Source organism: Crotalus tigris, unplaced genomic scaffold, assembly GCF_016545835.1.
Source record: "Crotalus tigris isolate CLP2741 ecotype Arizona unplaced genomic scaffold, ASM1654583v1 scf7180000023816.343384, whole genome shotgun sequence".
Taxonomy (NCBI): domain Eukaryota; kingdom Metazoa; phylum Chordata; class Lepidosauria; order Squamata; family Viperidae; genus Crotalus; species Crotalus tigris.
In genome coordinates this window covers 151,114-168,283 of record NW_024100205.1, presented here as the reverse complement: position 1 = coordinate 168,283, position 17,170 = coordinate 151,114, and the positions used below count along the sequence as shown (strand labels likewise).

General features: G+C 47.3%; 1 protein-coding gene and 1 long non-coding RNA gene across 5 annotated transcripts in view; one reads left to right on the top strand and one right to left on the bottom strand.

Moving 5' to 3' along the window:
* IFRD1 (interferon related developmental regulator 1) overlaps window positions 1–17,170 on the bottom strand; it is an 80,342-nt gene that overhangs the window by 10,474 nt on the left and 52,698 nt on the right. For all 3 annotated transcript variants that reach the window (XM_039321711.1, XM_039321708.1, XM_039321709.1), the window contains 3 exons: window positions 15,539–15,673; window positions 13,516–13,644; window positions 13,153–13,248 (listed from right to left, as the gene is read on the bottom strand). In XM_039321711.1, coding sequence (XP_039177645.1) covers window positions 13,153–13,248; window positions 13,516–13,644; window positions 15,539–15,673 — 360 coding nt within the window. The remainder of the gene's footprint in view (window positions 1–13,152; window positions 13,249–13,515; window positions 13,645–15,538; window positions 15,674–17,170) is intronic.
* LOC120298227 overlaps window positions 1–17,170 on the top strand; it is a 183,409-nt gene that overhangs the window by 139,874 nt on the left and 26,365 nt on the right. The gene's annotated exons all lie outside the window — the stretch shown is intronic.

The following is a 17,170-nucleotide window of genomic DNA, read 5'->3' as shown; positions in this document are numbered from 1 at the left end:
TTTGACATTCTACTGTCCATTTCAATGGCTGACTCGTCTTTGGTTTTCCCTCCCCTTGTCTTTAACAAGTTAGTAATTGGTAGTGCGATCTGTGCAAAGAAGCGGATGAATTGCTGTTAAGAGTTAGCAAATCCAAGAAAAATTTGCAATTGCTTCCTGGTGCAGGGCAGAGCTCATTTTAGTAGAGCTCGGACTTTCTCAGGGTCCATCTCTATGCCACTCGGCGAGATGCGATACCCCAGGTAGTCATTTTTTTCCTTAGGAACTTCACGCTTAAAAGACAGTTTAGCATACAGGTGAGCTGCCTGGAATTTTTTCAGCACGGTTCTGACTAATTGCACATGTTCCTCTTTTGTTTCGGTGAATATCAGGATATTGTCCAGGTAAACGAGCACCCCTTTATACAGGTGCTCTCGAAGCATGTCATTTATTAATTGCATGAATACTGTGGGTGCCCCTTGAAGGCCGAAGAGTACAACCCTGAACTGGTAACACCCTAAGGGGCAATTGTAAGTGGTTTTCTACTCCCTCTTTAATTCTAATCCTGTTATACGCCTCCCTCAAGTCCAGTTTTGAAAAGATTTTTCTTTTTGATAAGTGTGCTAACATGTCCTTCATGAGAGGAAGGGGGTATAGGTTACTCTCGCTCACAGCGTTCAGAGATCTATAGTCTACGCAGAGGCAAAGAGTCCCATCTTTCTTTTCTCGAAATAACATAGGACTGTGGTTTTGCCCTTTGCCGGCTGGATAAAACCCCTTTCCAGGTTTTTGTCTATGAACTTTTGCATCTCCTTTAGCTTCCATGGGCTCATGGAATACAGTTTTGGCTTGGGTAATTTTGCCCCTGGGAGGATCTCAATGGAACAGTCCATGGGCCAGTGGGGGGCAGTTCGTCAAGATTTCTCCTCACTGAATACTTCAGCTAGGTCCCGGTATTCCTCTGTATGTCTTATATTTATTTATTTATTTACTTACTTACAAATATTTATATGCCGCCCAATCCCAAAGGACTCAGGGCGGTGTACAAAGTTAAAAACAGTCGTAAAACAATAAAATAATCCAGTCATACCGCGAGTCCGATCATATCCCGGCCCCCCGGGGACATCAGCCCCAGGCCTGCCGGAACAGGAGAGTTTTAATGGCTTTCTTAAAGGCCGGCAGGGTGGGAGTAGTTCGAACCTCGGGGGGAAGTTGATTCCACCAGGTCGGAGCCACCACAGAAAAGGCCCTTCCCCGAGGGCCCGCCAGCCGACATTGTCTGGCCGACGGGACCTGAAGGAGGCCCAATCTATGGGACCTCACCGGTCTCTGGGAGCTGTGCGGCAGAATGCGGTCCTGTAAGTAACCTGGCCCTATGCCATGAAGGGCTTTGAAGGTGATAACCAACACCTTGAATTGCGTCCGGAGACCCACAGGAAGCCAGTGCAGCTCGCGGAGGATAGGTGACATGTGGGCGTACCTTGGCGCGCCCACAATCGCTCTCGCAGCTGCGTTCTGAACCAACTGCAGCCTCCGAACGCCCTTCAAGGGTAGCCCCATGTAGAGCGCGTTACAGTAATCCAGTCTTGAGGTGACAAGGGCATGAGTGACTGTGAGTAAAGCCTCCCGGTCCAAATAAGGCCGCAACTGGTGCACTAGGTGAACCTGTGCAAAGGTCCCCCTGGCCACATGTTGTTCCAAATTTAGCTGTGAGTCCAGGAGGAAACCCAAGTTGCGTGCCTGCACTGAGGGAGGTAAATTTGCCCCCCCCCAGGACTAAAGATGGACCATCCAGTTGGCCTTTGGGAGGCAAGACCCAGAGCCACTCGGTCTTGTCAGGGTTGAGTCTAAGCCTGTTCACCCCCATCCAGACTCTCACATCTTCCAGGCACCGGCACATCACATCAACTGCTTCACTGAAAGGACAAGGGGTGGAGATATACAATTGGGTATCATCCGTGTACTGATGATACCTCACCCCGTGTTGCCGAATGATCTCACCCAGCGGTTTCATGTAGATGTTAAAAAGGAGGGGGGACAGGACCGAGCCCTGAGGCACCCCATGATCGAGGCGCCTAGGGGTCGATCTCTGTCCGCCCGCCAACACCGACTGCGACCTGTCAGAGAGGTAGGAGGAGAACCACCGCAATACGGTGCCGCCCACCCCCACCTCTCCGAGACGACGCAGAAGGATACCATGGTCGATGGTATCGAAAGCCGCTGAGAGGTCAAGAAGCACCAGGATAGAGGAATAACCCCTATCCCGGGCTCGCCAGAGGTCATCGGTCAGTGCGACCAAAGCAGTCTCAGTGCTGTAGCCGGGCCTGAAACCAGATTGAAAAGGGTCCAGATAATTGGTTTCATCCAAGGATCGCAAGAGTTGAGACGCCACCACCTTCTCTACAACCTTTCCCACAAAGGGGAGGTTGGAGACGGGACAAAAGTTCTTCAAAACAGCTGGGTCCAGGGAAGGCTTCTTGAGGAGGGGCCTCACCACCGCTTCCTTTAAAGGTTGCGGGAAAGACCCCTCCATCAAGGAGGCGTTGATTATCGCCTGGAGCCAGCCTCGTGTCACCTCCCTACTGGCAGAAACCAGCCAGGAGGGGCACGGGTCCAATAAACAGGTGGCGGCATTCATTGCCCTCACGGCCTTGTCCACTTCATCAGGGGTCACAGGCTCAAGCTCGCTCCAGATAACATGACTAAGACCAGCCCCTGGCAACTCGGCTGGTACTGTCCAGTCGGAGTCCAGGTCTCTCTGAATCTGAGCGATTTTGTCCGACAGAAACTGAACAAACTCCTCAGCTCTCCCCTGCAAGGGTTCCTCCGCCTTCTCCACTTTAAGAAGGGAGCGGGTCACCCTAAAAAAGGCGGCTGGGCGAGATTCTGCGGACGCAATAAGTGCGGAAAAGTGAACACTCTTTGCCGCCCTTATCGCCACCAAATAAGTCCTAAGATAGGCTCTTAATAGTGATCAGTCAGATTCAGAGTTACTGGCCCTCCAACGTCGCTCTAGACGTCTCTTGTGGCACTTCATCTCCCGGAGCTCCTCAGTAAACCAAGGCGCCCTCCGGGGACCACCACCACAGAGAGGTCGCAAAGGCGCAATTCAATCCAGGGCCCCGGACGCCGCCTCATTCCAGGCTGCAACCAGGGACCCGGACGAGTTGTGGACAAGGGAGTCAGGTATTTCCCCAAGCTCCTCCTGGAACCGATCTGGGTCCATTAGGCGCCTGGGGCGGAACCACCTAGTCGGCTCCATCTCCCTGCGATGGGGGAGTGATGCTCTGAAGTCCAGCCTCAATAGGAAATGATCTGTCCATGACAAGGGCGAGATCTCTATTCCCCTTAATTCCAGATCATGTCTCCATTGCCCCGAGAGAAACACAAGGTCGAGTGTGTGACCACCCCTATGAGTTGGATCCTGAATTACCTGGGTCAGGTCCATGGTTGCCATGGAAGCCATGAACTCCTGCGCCGCCTCTGAGCGATCGCCGAGTGATGGCAGGTTAAAGTCCCCCAGTACTATAAGTCTGGGGAACTCCACCGCCAACCCGGCTACTGACTCCAGCAACGCAGGCAGGGCTGTTGCAACGCAGCTGGGAGGTAGGTACGTCAGCAGCAAGCCCAACTGAACCCGTGAACCCAACTTCAATAGGAGGGACTCACACCCAACAACCTCCGGGGCAGGAATCCCACGAGGACTCAAGGACTTCCGAGCGATGACTGCCACTCCCCCACCCCTGCCCTGATGTCGAGGCTGATGAAGCACCACAAACCCGTCCGGGCACATCTCCGAGAGGGAAACACCCCCCTCAGGGCCCAGCCAGGTTTCGGTTATACATGCCAGGTCCGCCCCGCTGTCCAATATTAAATCACGGACAAGGGGGGCTTTGCTGACAACGGACCTGGCATTAAGCAACAGCAGCCTACAATCAGGGCCCTGTACTCCCCTGTCACCAGTACTACAGGATGAGCCTTTTGAGGGGCCGGAACAAGGAATCGCTCTAACATAGCGAGTCCTCGTTCCCCAAAGATGGCCTGCCCCTCGGCTCCCGCCATATCTGCCCATCCCAGTCATGACCGGGATGCTCCGACCTTCTCCCCTCCCCGGAATACCCCCACCCTCACCAGCCTTCTCCCTTCCTGACCGGACTCGCTTTCCATACAAACCAAGCCCAAGGGTAAGTCCTGCCCCCCCTACTTTTGCTATTGCACTCAGCAGAGGGGGTACCAGGCTCCACCCCCGACTCCACCATTCTCATACCCCAAACACTCAATACACATTCACACTCAATTTATATACATAAAAAGTAAAAATTTTCGCATTCATACGCCCTAAATACAATAATAAATTTATATATAATAGGGCCACCATTCATCTACATGCATACTCACACCCACAACAAACATTCTCTAAAAAATAGTATTGCCGCTCTGTGTCCCAGGCTGGCCCGATGTGGCCGGCTAGATGATCATTAGGTACTTGTCTTGGGGCAGACCGTACTTGGCCTTATGCTCCTCAAAGAGCTGGGTCAACTTCTCCAAGTTGTTACTGGCCGTCGCCGCAACGGCGGCAATTGCTGCCAAGGCAACGGGTGAAGTCACGCGGGGAACCCAGGTCACTGGAGAAGGCCCCGCCGCGAAGCCTGAGGAAAACAACGAGGCAGCGGCAGCGATGATAGCGGAGAAGGAAAAGGAAGCCACAGACGGGGCAGCGAGGGTTGGCTGAGCACCGGGCCGGATTGCCCAGGCGGACTGCTTTGGCGAGGCCTGCCGCCACGGAGGGGGGGCTGTGGCTGCTGGTGGAGCAGGCCAACACTCTCCAGCGGCAGAAATCAGGCTGTGGGTCGCTGCCATGCGGGACGCGGGATATGCCGGGCAGCCGGGACGAGGCGGTGGCGGCCTCCAGGCACAGCAAAGCAGCCGAGGCGAAAGACAAAAGCCCTACACAAACCCAGTTAGAAAACTGGCTAACCAGACCAAGCTTCAGTGAAAAGGAAGCCATGAGGGTAAGAATGCTGGGCTGGGCAGGGTAAGGCGGGGCAGCGGCAGCTGGAAAAGCCCCGGACGAGGCACGCCCTGCTCTTCTCCTTGGCGAAGGTTGAGAAGTTTTCCTCCGCCCGGGAAGCTACCTGGCAGCTCCGCCACCTGCTCCGCCCGAGCCCGGCCTCCTTTCCAAACTCGTTGATAGGCCCGAACGCCGCCACTAGCCCGGCTCTAGTCCCCGCCTATCTTCAGCTCTGGCGCAGCAATGGCGGCGTCGGCCTTGGCGCTGGCCAGCAAAATAATCCTTATGCTACAGTCACCGGTGGTTGGTTTTCTCGGCTGAAGTGATGGGGCGGCGGGGGTGGGGTGGATTGTAAAATCCGCTTTCCTTCGTCCTTCAACCTTTGCAAGCAGGCTTCTGGTTGCGCGCTTCTCCTTCTCTCGCTCGCACCGGACTCTGCGTGGGATCGCCGGCGACGGACGACTCTGCCTTCGTCTCGGGGGCTGCTCCTTCACAGGAGCAACCGCTCCGTTTCGGCGCCGGCGGGGCAGCAAAACGAAGGGACAGCGGGAAGGGCGAGAGCAGCCCTTATAACTCTCTTTCCCCCACTGCCATTGCACTTTCAGAGGGGCTTTCCCCGTTTTGGGGTGAATCGGGGTTCTTACGGCCTCTCCATTTGGGAATCTGAGTTCTCCCATCCTCCAGTCCACCCTTGGGTTCCACTTGGTTAGCCATGTCATGCCCAGGATAAGGGGGCATTCCATGCCAGGGTTCACTACAAATGTTATAGTCTCTACGTGATCCCCTATGATGAGTTGGATGGGTAATGTGGCGAGAGTAGCCGTTGTCCCCCCTGCAAAGGACCCATCTAATTGACCAAATGAGATAGATTTCTTCAGCCTCCTCACTGGAAATTCCTAAATTCCCCACTAAAGTTGGGCTTATGAGGCAATGGGTGCAGCCGGAGTCTATTAGTCCTCTGAGTGCAACCCTCTCAGGCATTCCGGGACTAAACAGTTGTACGGTCCTGGTGAGGGCGCTACGGGTCCACTTACCAGGAGTTTGTCTTCTGAGTTGTCATCTGATGAGTTGGGTGGCTCTCCCAGTGTTGTAGAGAGTTCCCTTCCCCTGTTTTGATGGAGTTGGGAACTCAACGTCCTCCACGCTTTTCATGGCCATCTCCTTTGATTTCATTGGGGTCTTCCCAAGATTGCCGGATGAGGCTCGGTCAGGATTCTGGATAGGGGTCCGCGAGCGGCAGTCGGTGGCATGGTGCCCTTCCTTTCTGCATTTGAAACATCCTGTTGCCTTCGCTGTGGTTGGGGCTTGCTTCGTCGGTTCTCGGGGTGATTCCGCTGGCTATTTCCCCCAAGATCTCCCTCTGCGTCGTTGTCTTCTGACTCAATCAATCTCTGCTTCGTCGGCTATGATGTACCAGTCTTGGAGCCAGTCCGGGTCTCGAGGGATGCAGGCATCATACAGGTTATAGTGCAGGCCATCTTTAAATGTCCGATCAAAATATCTTCCAGCCAGTTCAGCTTGCTGGCCAGGGCTTGGAATTCTTGGGTATATTCCGCTATGGGTCGTCACCCTTGCCTGACAGTTTTAATGTGCTCCTGTGCTTTTTGATTGGCCAAGGGGTCTTAAAATCTGCGTCTGAGGGCTGCCATGAATTGATTGAAATACTGCAGTTCTGGGGCATCGGCATTGTGGAGATCCACCACCCAGACTGTTGCGGTGCCATCCAGGGCTGCTTGCACAATCTGTATTCAGCCACGATCACTGGGTATGTCACGGCCATATTCCTCCATATAGTTCAACATTTGGGTCAGGGAAAACCCCAGATGGCGCAGCTCCCCACAGTACTTCACTCCTAGCGGTGGGAACTTTCAGATGGACCAATGCCCCTTCTTTTGCCTGTGTCAGTGGCCATTTCCGTCAGCCAGTGCAGCTCGTTGGGAGGTGGCAGCGGCTCTAGCAACGGCTGCTACTTCTTCAGCCCTGGTGGAAGGACCTGCGACTGCTGGTTCACCTCCCCTTCATCTGTTCCTTCAGCTGAACCTGGGTTGGCGGTTCCCCAACATGGGTCGGCTTTCTCCTCTTTCATGGAATCAAAGGCGACTCTCAACATGTTGATAGCTTGCTCCAAGAACTGGCTGGAATGGGGCGGTCAGTCGTCCTTGTCTTCACTAAGGTGAAGCGACCTATCCATTTCGACTTTCCAGCCCAGTTGGTGACTGCCGCATCTGAGCATCACTTTCCTGGATCTCTTCTCCCAGTCCTCCTTCTTCCCAACACCCATCGACCACCTGGGCTTGTCGTGGCATTCCATGACCACTACCTTGTCTGATGAGCTCGAGGATTGAGAACTGTATCGGCTGGACTCTGCTTGGTGGGAGAGCTCTCCTCCCATGACATTTTGTTCCCTTTCCGTTCCGATATCAGACATCATTTGCTTATCCCCCCAGGCAAGGGTCTTCCTTCCGGGTTGACTATTACTGCAGATCCTGCCTAATGTCAGGGCCCACTTCAAAACCTCATCCCAAGAAAGTAGGACTCTTGAAACAGTTTCTTTCCAAAAGGAACTTTTATCAGGAGAAGCTGATAGTAGGTATGATAGGCAGGATCTGAGGATGTCCCACTCAGATCAATGTTAAAAGAGTCCTAAGCATAACCCCACCCCCATAGTTCATCCAGTCAGTTTGAATGGCCAATCCCCAGGTGTTAAGTCCACTGTGGGAAGGGAGCTGATAACTGGGTCCTTTCCCATGGGTCTTCACACCTTCTCTTCCTCAGTGAGAGATAAGCCAGATGGCCTGAGGCATATTCCTTTCTCACCCCAAGGTAACATAGTAGCAAAGCAGAATAACATACCATAGAGCCTTCCCCCGAAGGGAGCTGATAACTGGGTCCTTTCCCATGGGTCTTCACACCTTCTCTTCCTCAGTGAGAGATAAGCCAGATGGCCTGAGGCATATTCCTTTCTCACCCCAAGGTAACATAGTAGCAAAGCAGAATAACATACCATAGAGCCTTCCCCCTCCCCCTCAGGAGATGGCAGAACCCTCAGATAGAAATGAATTAGGAAAGAAATGAGATACCCCTCCCCCAGGGAAAGAATGTGTTCTGATACTTAAGATGTTTTATAAATTATCAGAAAGACAACTGGACCGATCTGCTTTCCTTTGCAGAAGCCAAATGTAACAACACCATTCCCTCCAGCATTGGGTATATGCCGTTCCAAGTTGCAACAGGACAAAGCTTCTACCTGATGCCTGAACTACCAACTAACCAATCCACATCCCCTCTCTGAAGGAATGGATAGCACAACTCCAGCATACCTGGCCGGTCATGAGAAAAGCCTTAGATGAGGCTAGGGAGGCATACAAGATTCAGGCGGATAAAAAAATGAATAGAACCCAAGCTCTTCCAAGTAGGGGAATATATAAAATATTTAAAATCTCTACAACCGTCAAAGAAGTTGGGACCAAAATTTGTCAGTCCTTTTCCCATTAAACGATAATAAATCCGGTGACTGTAGAATTGGAACTCCCCAAAACGCTAAGATAGGTTCACCCTGTATTTCACTGCAGCCTATTGAAACAAGAATTAAGCTTGCCCTTAAGGCCAGCTGTAGCCCCTCCTCCTCCTCCAATCATAGTGGAAGGAGAGCAGCATTTTGAGGTCAAAGAAATCCTAGACTCTAGAAAATATCATGGTTCCACAAAATGCCTAATAACCTGGAAAGGCCTACTTCCTTCCCAAAATGAGTGGGTGCATAAACAACATATCAGGACCCTGAGATTACTTAATAAATTTCATGCTAAATACCCTGACTAACCAGACTAACCCTTATGTTTTTCCTCTCCCTATCTTGTTCCATTTGCAGGTGGATCTCTCATTTTTTAAGGGGGGCGGCATGTCAGAACCCAGTTATTGGGAGGGGAGTGATTTCTTTATTCTATGTTCATGCGGTCCTGCCATACTCCTGGGGGAGGGGGGAAAGCTATGGCCACTACAAAGTTATTCTCTCTGCTTTCTTCTATCTGCCCTGCTCTTTGATCTAGTTCTCTTGCTGCCAATCTGGGGTGAGAATGGAATGTGCCTCCGGCCATCTGCCTTATCTCTAGCTGCGGAAGAAAAGGCGCAAAGATCTAACAGTCTAACAACCTTGGGAACAATGTCTTATCAACCCCATTCCCACAGCAGGTTCACACCTGGAGATTGGCTCATTTGAACTGGCTGGATGGACTGTTGGGGTAGGGTTTTCCAGTCACTCCTTTAGCCTACTGATTAGCGTGGGAAACCCTCAGATCCCGCCTTCTATGCCTGCTATCAATTCCTTTTGGAATGAAGCTGTTCCAGGAGTTCTGCTTTCTTGGGAAGAGGGATTCAGGCAGGTCCTTACAACTTCAAATGATTTGACTTCAAACTAAAATACATCCCAGGGGAGCAGGGAATTTCCTGGCAGATGCTCTGTCTTGCATGTCCCAGTATAAGAGCAGTCGAGGGGAGGTGGTGAACTCTATCATTCCAAGCAACAAACGACGCAAGCCATGACCAGGCGGCAGCAGAAGAGGGGCTCGCCCCCCCCCAACGATGCATTTGCTCAGCAACTGAAGCAAGAGCTGCCAAACGATGCGTGGTTTATGGCCCATCAAGGATAACTAATTATGAGGAAGCAGCTGACATGGAAGGGAGATAAATTGTATGTCCCAGACAGTCTGCGACTACATGTTTTGCAGTGCAGCCACAACACTAAGCAAACTGGCCATTTTAATTTTTTAAAAACTCTGCATCTTGCTAATCGCCAGTTCTGGTGGCCAAAGATGAAAAAGGACATTGAGAGCTATGTGAAAAGCTGTGCAGTTTGTGCAGCCAGCAAAAGACTACCGGGAAAGAACCCAAGGCTATTGTAGCAGATTGCTGACCAGGTCAGATCCTGGGAGGAAATAGCCATGGATCTTATCGTGGAACTACCTAAGAGTAGGGAAAACACCGTGATTTGGACTGTGGTAGACTTGTTCTTCAAGCAAGTCCATCTCATCGCATGTTCTTGACTCCCCTGAGCCCCAAAACTACCAAAATTGTTCTTAAAGCATATCTACTGGCTGCATGGAGTACCCAAGTGCACCATTCCAGACCAAGGAGTCCAGTTTACTGCTAGGTCCTGGAGGGAATTTGTGAGGATGATTGGGTCCTCCCAAGGGCTTAGTTTGGCTTTTCATCCGAGTATGAACAGGGCCACAGAACGAGCCAATGCAATGGTGGAACAGTACCTGCGTTGCTATGTCAACTATCAGCAAACTAATTGGGCAGAGCTCCTGCCATTTGCAGAGGTGGCGTACAACAATGCGGTGCACAGTAGCACTAATTTCACCCCCTTTAAGTTAGCCACAGGGGTAGAGTTCATGCCCACACCAGAATGCCCTCAGGAACCTCCCTCCTCAGGCACTTTAACTGAATGGGTAGATTCGTTCCAACAGATTTGGAACAATGAGAAAAAAGGTTTAGCCAAAGCAGCAAAGAGCCAGACAAAACAGGCAGACAAAAGACGAGCTCTCCAAGGAACATTCCACATAGGAGATAAAATGTATGTATCTACTAAATACCTCAAGTTGAGACAAAAAGTTGCAAAAAGTTAGGTCCGAAGTATATAGGCCTTTTTCTTATTGTAAAAGTCATAAACCTGGCAACAGTACAGCTCAAACTGTCTAAAATACTGGGGAAAGTATATCCAGTATTCCACTGCAGTCTACTGAAACTGTTTAGAGGCTCTATGGTGAAACCAGTGGAGGAGGCAGCCCCTGATCCAATACTGGGGGGGGGGGAAGACACCACTATGAAGTCAAGCGAATTTTAAGACTCCAGAATCCACAAAGGGAGATTACAATACTTAATCCAATGGAAAGGTTACCCAATGTCAGAAGCTAGATGGACAAGGGCTCATGATGTGAAAGCGGAGCAGGGCTTTTCAACCAGTGATACATGTACCACCTGTGGTACATTAGCACGTGGCAGATAGTACACAGCCCTGCCCAGCTAAGTGAAGTGGGGGAAGGAACGAGCCAGCACAGGCAAGGACTTACTGTGAGAGAGTCCTCCGGAGCTGCAGAGTGGCTGGGGTGAGGCGAAGGCCCCAGGCTCACTTCTGGCTCACCTGGAAGAGAAAGGAGGAGGAGGGAGGTGGAGACAGGATAGGCTATAAAAGGAGGCAGTTTGGGTGGGAGAGGGAGAGAGAAAAAAAAGCAGCAGCCTTGGGAGGAGGTGGAGTCAGCTCTAGCTGCACTAAAGGGAAAGAAGGAGGAGGAGGGTGGGGGGAGAGGAGAGGAGATCAAGCAGGCCAGCCATGAGCCGATCTACAACTGCTGTGGCAGCCACCTGTGCAGGCAGTAGCAAACAGGCAAGAAATGCAGCAGGGGAAGGGTTGCCCTCCATGAGGAATGAAGAAAGGCAGCATCAGCTGGAGGTGAGGCACGGAGGATGGATGGAGGGAGAGAGGGAGATGGAGAGTGGAAGGATTATGTGCTTTTGTGACTTTGAAGATCTGGGATTTGTGGGCTTTGTGTTCTTAAGGAGTGTTTGGCAATTTCTATTTGGCTGATGGCTAATGTCTCGTGTTAGCTTCTATTGCTCTGCTATTGTTAGCTGTAAGTTTTGCTGCAAGGGATTTTGAAGTATTTTTCTCCTCAGTGGATTTTGCCTGTAGCATTCGTTTACTTATGAATGGAGCCATTTGAGGAGGCTGCCTTAGCCAGAAGCCAGTACTTACTACATTTTTTTTCCTTCCTTAAGTGCTGGCTGTGCTCCTTAACTTTCCTTTCTAGCCAGTAGCTAATTCTTAAAGGGGAATGCGCCTTTTTAAGCTAGTTCACTCAGCAGCTTCTCTTTTCTGTCTCTGGAGGCTTTTCCTTGTTCGATGAATATAAGGAAGAGGGAAAATATGGGGGGGGGCATTCAAATTCTTCCTTCAGAAGGAGAAGGGAATGAGAAAAAGGGAGGCAGTGAAAGAAGGGAGGGAAGGAAATCCCACCTTAGCACTTGGCCACCAGCAGCTCTGCCATTGACTTTGCTTATTAAAATGTTGCAAAAGGGGATCACATGACCCTGGGACACTGTGACCATCATAAATATGAATCAGTTGCCAAGCATCCAAATATAAATCACATGACCCTTGGCAAGCTGCAATGGTCATAAGTGTGAAAAATGGTCATAAGTCATTTCAGTGCAATTGCAAATTTGAACAGTTTTTTTTGTTTTGTTTTTTTGTCATCAAGTTTTTGACATCTTGCTAGGTGGTACTTGAATATTGCCATATCCTAGAAGTGATACAATCGGTGAAAAGGTTGAAAAGTCCTGCCTTAGAGAAGCGATTCCATACTAAGTACCCCCAGAAGTCGGGGCCCTCTCAAGAGAAGGTTAACTATTAATGATGTCTATTCATTGTTTTCCAGGTTTTCCGAAGTCTGTAAGGGGGTCAGCATGTCAAGCTATAAGAGTGCTTGCATTAGAACTGCCATGCTGCTTCTAGCTTGCCTACATTTGCAAGGGGGGGGGGGAGAAGGTTTGGAATGCACAGGTAGATTCTATCCGGATGGGAACCAAGATCACCGGAGGAATGTTGTGGCAAACAGAAACGTTCTTCTCATAACAACTGCCTAAGGATTAATTGGACAATGTGACCTGACCTGTCAGAAGGGGAGGGAAAATTTTACTTTTTTAATTATCTTTTCCCTAACATATTGCCAGAGCTGGTTTTCCATTCTTTAATGCCGGTATCCTGTATCCAATATAGTTTTGAATTAGAAATAGAAATGAAATGCATTGAAATCCTTAGCCAGAACCTTGGCAATTCCTATATAATCTACACTCTGAATTTTTTAATTATTTCAAATCCAAGTACTAACCACTGCAACTACATTCAAAATAAATTTATGAGACAGCAATACCAGACTTTGAATCATCTAAAATGTATACTGTAATCTGTAATTTGGTAAACATTACCAAATGTTACGCATTCTAGCATTTAAACTTTGTTGCTGTTGTATTAAGTTGGCATTGACTTAATCAGTGACGTGAGATGGGCAGCCATGTTAAGTATTTTAAATAAACAGTATTAAGCATTAATACAATCAATTCTGCTTTCTTGGGTGGTTAGCTGAGGTGGGTCCTTACAAACTTACCCTTTCAAAATGGGTTATCTTCATGGTCTTAAGAGTTGTCTCATCAAGCATCAGTGGTGGACCAAGTTCAAAGATATTCCGGAGAAGCTCATTGGACTGCATAAAACAGGTAGTTATTACAATTGTACAAATGTTTGATCAAGGTTTTAAATAATTTCCTTTTAATGTGCAAAATTCACAAAGTAATTATAGCGTTTTCTTTTCTATTGCTAAAAATTTAGTGTATCTATTGCCTACATTTTTTTTTCCCTTATTATGCAGACATATATTATCTAATTTAAAAACTGGTTTGGTAATTTTTCATTATGCTATTTACAGAATAGACTCAAGAAGGTGCCAAAATAGTTTTATTTCTATGTATACCTGTAAATGATATTGCATTCCTGGTCCTAAAATTTCCTTGAAAGTATCATATGTTTGTTTTTTAACCCAACAGTCAATGTACATACGCTCTGGTCCAAACTTGACTGTCTCTGTGGGAAAATCATGTTCCTGTTAAAGAAAAAACATCTGTATCAAATTTACTGTTTTTAAATTCTATACCAGGGGTCTTCAAACTTGGCCCTTTTATGACTTGTGGACTTCAACTCCCAGAATTCCTCAGCTAGGCACACTGGCTGAGGAATTCTGGGAGTTGAAGTCCACAAGTCATAAAAGGGCCAAGTTTGAAAAGCCCTGTTCTATGCTATCCTTTCTTGAACATCTTTCTAATATTTTGGGTTACAACAAGTATTTCCCCAGCAGAATACAGAAATACACAAAACTTTCTAAATATTACTGAAAATCTTGCACTCTTCTTGTTCATCCTAAACATCGGTACTGTCACATTTTAAATTAAAACTTACTCCAAAAAGTTTAATACTACAGGTATTCTAAAGTTCAGTGCTTAAAACAAGAATCCAAGACTTGAAAAGTTTTTGTTTTTATGCTGTTGAAAACAGTGGGCTATTAAATATCACCTCTTGCAAAAAAACACAGTGCAGTATAGGTTTTTGTTTCCTACATAATACAACTAGTTAGCATTAAATAAATATGGATGGATGCTATCAGTAATATGAAATGAAAATAGGACATGTTACAAAATGCATTATCTTGGCTCTGTAAAGCCTCATACAATAGCATGCAAAAAATAGGCAATGAACAGAAGCTTCATTCTTCCTGAGCAGAGTAAACCATTAAAAAATCCCTAAATGCTTCTAGCTAGCAAATAGAATTGTTAAGAAACACTGTTAAGAAACACAAGTTCCATAGAACCATTGATATCAAGGAAAGTCCAGGAAAACTCATTACTAAGACTGCTCCCAATTTATTGTATCTTTAAAACAGTACCCATAAATTCAACTAGGTGCAATTCAAGGAGTTGGTTATCACCTTTAAAGCCCTTCATGCCATACTTGAGGGACCATCTCGTCCCACTGGGATTGGCCTATGCCAGTGATGGCGAACCTTTTAGAGACCGAGTGTCCAAAAACTGCCCCTGCCCCCTCTCAACCCCCTGCCCCGCTCCCACTCCCTCACCCCACCTGCCCGCAGGGCCACTCACCGCCTCCAGGGCCCGCCGATCGCCCAGCAGCGCCATGGCAGCCACACCCTCTGTCCGCGCCCCACAACATCAACACGATGGGGTGTGAGGGCAGAGTCTTTGTCTACTCTGTCTGGCTGCCATGTCCTTGGCTGCACTGCTCGGCGTGGGCCACACTCGGGGGCGACTCTCCTCCAGGGGGCCTGCTGGTGAGGGGGTCGAGGGCAGGCAAGGCTGGGGCAATGGCACGTGTACCCACAGAGAGGGCTCCGAGTGCTGACTCTGGCACCCGTGCCATAGGTTCACCACCACTGGCCTATGCCATGCCGGGAAAGGAGGCATGCTCTGGGCCCAATATTTCAGCTGGCAGGATCTAGGAGAAGAGCCTTCTCTGCCTTTGCTCCTGTCATTCGAAATATCTTGCCCTCCAGCGTGAGGTTGGCTCCCACCCTCCTGACCTTCTGCAAATTTATGAAATCTCAAGATAGTTTTGCAAGGAAGTTAAAAACATTCCAAAAGCAGGAATATGCTTAGTTGGCTACAAGAAATGTCTGGAAAACAAAGGAGATATTATGGAGTATTAAATGAAATAAATCCAAACTTATGTACTGGCGATATTTACTTTTTTCCTATGTTTATATGAAGGATAAATATGCATTGAGATTTACAGAAATATGTTGTATTTAACTTAGTACCATGTAGAGATTCTCTCTGCTTCTATTTGTTTAGGGATTAATTGAAACAGAATTTGAGCAGAGAATCTAAAATCTTTGCATGCAAGTGTATAAAGAAATCAGATCTTAAAATTACTTAATTATTTTCAAGAAGTAAAGTGAATAAAATTTATTTTTTGTTTTCATTTACCTCTATAGCTCGTAAGACATCCCTGAAGACAGATCGCTGTTTCCTTTTGTCTACTTTAGCACGATGCTTATTTCCATCTGTAGCCAGAGCCTTCAATTTCTGTTTTAGAAGTTCCAAATCCTCATAAAAAAAATCCTACAGAAATACAGAAGTTGTTTGTTGCATCTTAATGAAGTGTGCTCAAGTTTCAAAGAACAAACAGTGAACTTGCACATTATGTCAGAATCATATGCTTTATCGTTTAAAATAATTAAGCTACAACACAACAGGTTATCATTATTTAAGATCACTGTATCACAATATTGAAAGGATTGCTAGCAATGCAGTGTTTCCTTGAATTCTCTAAGCAGAATGCGATTTCTGTAAATGTTTTAATTCCACCCATTTTCAAACTTTAGGACTTTAGGAGAGGTGGTCTAAACTTACACGTTAGTATAAGCTAATCATAGTCTACAGTCCATTGCGCTAATATAAATGCTTTCAAATGAATGGCATTTGTATTAGAAAGCTGATTCATGAACTCTGGTTAAACAGATACTAAATTTATTGCTTCTGAAACAGCCATTTATTCCACACCTTTTACTTCCTGCACCATGGATATCAATTATTCAGTGCCAAGTATTTGCTCCCTTCTGTTGCATCTCATCTCATTCACCTTCACTTGTCATTTATCCTGTGTTGTGTGTAAATTTCCCCTCTCACTGTAGTTATGATTAACAGGGAAAATTTACAGCTGTATGCTGGGTATTATTTAAGCTAAGTATGCAAAGGAAGACCTGTTATTTGAGCAAGAACAATGACAACTATATAAGAAAATATTAAGATCAATTTCCATTAACTAAAGTCAGATATTACCATACAGGATTAAAGTTTTGCATGTTCATTATTTTTCCTTTCAAAATTAAATTGCCATAAAGAAAAGAAGAAACGGGTGACATGATAGCAGTATTCCAGTATCTGAAGGGCTGCTACAAAGAAGAGAGCATCAAACTATTCTCCAAAGCATCAGAGGGCAGGACAAGAAACAATGGTTGGAAACGGATCAAAGAGAAAAGCAACCTGGAATTAAGGAGAAAATTCCTAACAGTGAAGACAATTAATCAGTGGAACAGCTTGCCTTCAGAAATCGTGGGTGCTCCATCACTGGAGGTTTTTAAGAAGAAACTAGACAGTCATTTGTCTGAAATGGTATAGGTTCTCCTGCTTGAGCTGGGAGATGGACTAGAAGACCTCCAAGGTCCCTCCCAGCTCTATTCTATTCTATAGCTCAACCTGAAACTGCAGGTTTCAATTGCAAAAATCAGAGTAATATTTAAAAACTATGCAACACAATGGCTTTCTTGACTCTTTTATTCTTTTTCTCTTATCCTTTGTTGCCAAGTTTTTCTAGCTACCTTCCCAAGATAGGCTTTTGAATAAGCTGAGATTATTCTTCAGCACTGTTAAAGAAAACAGTAAATATATTAATAAAGGCATACTTAAAACTAATTAAACAAATTATTGAAGTCTAAATCTATATAATTTAAAAGACTCAAACCTTTCAAAAGTTTATGACTCTGTTTACTGTTAGTACTAAACAGTGCGTGCATTTAATACATTTAAGAAATTGTAATTAAGAAGGACTGCAAATCA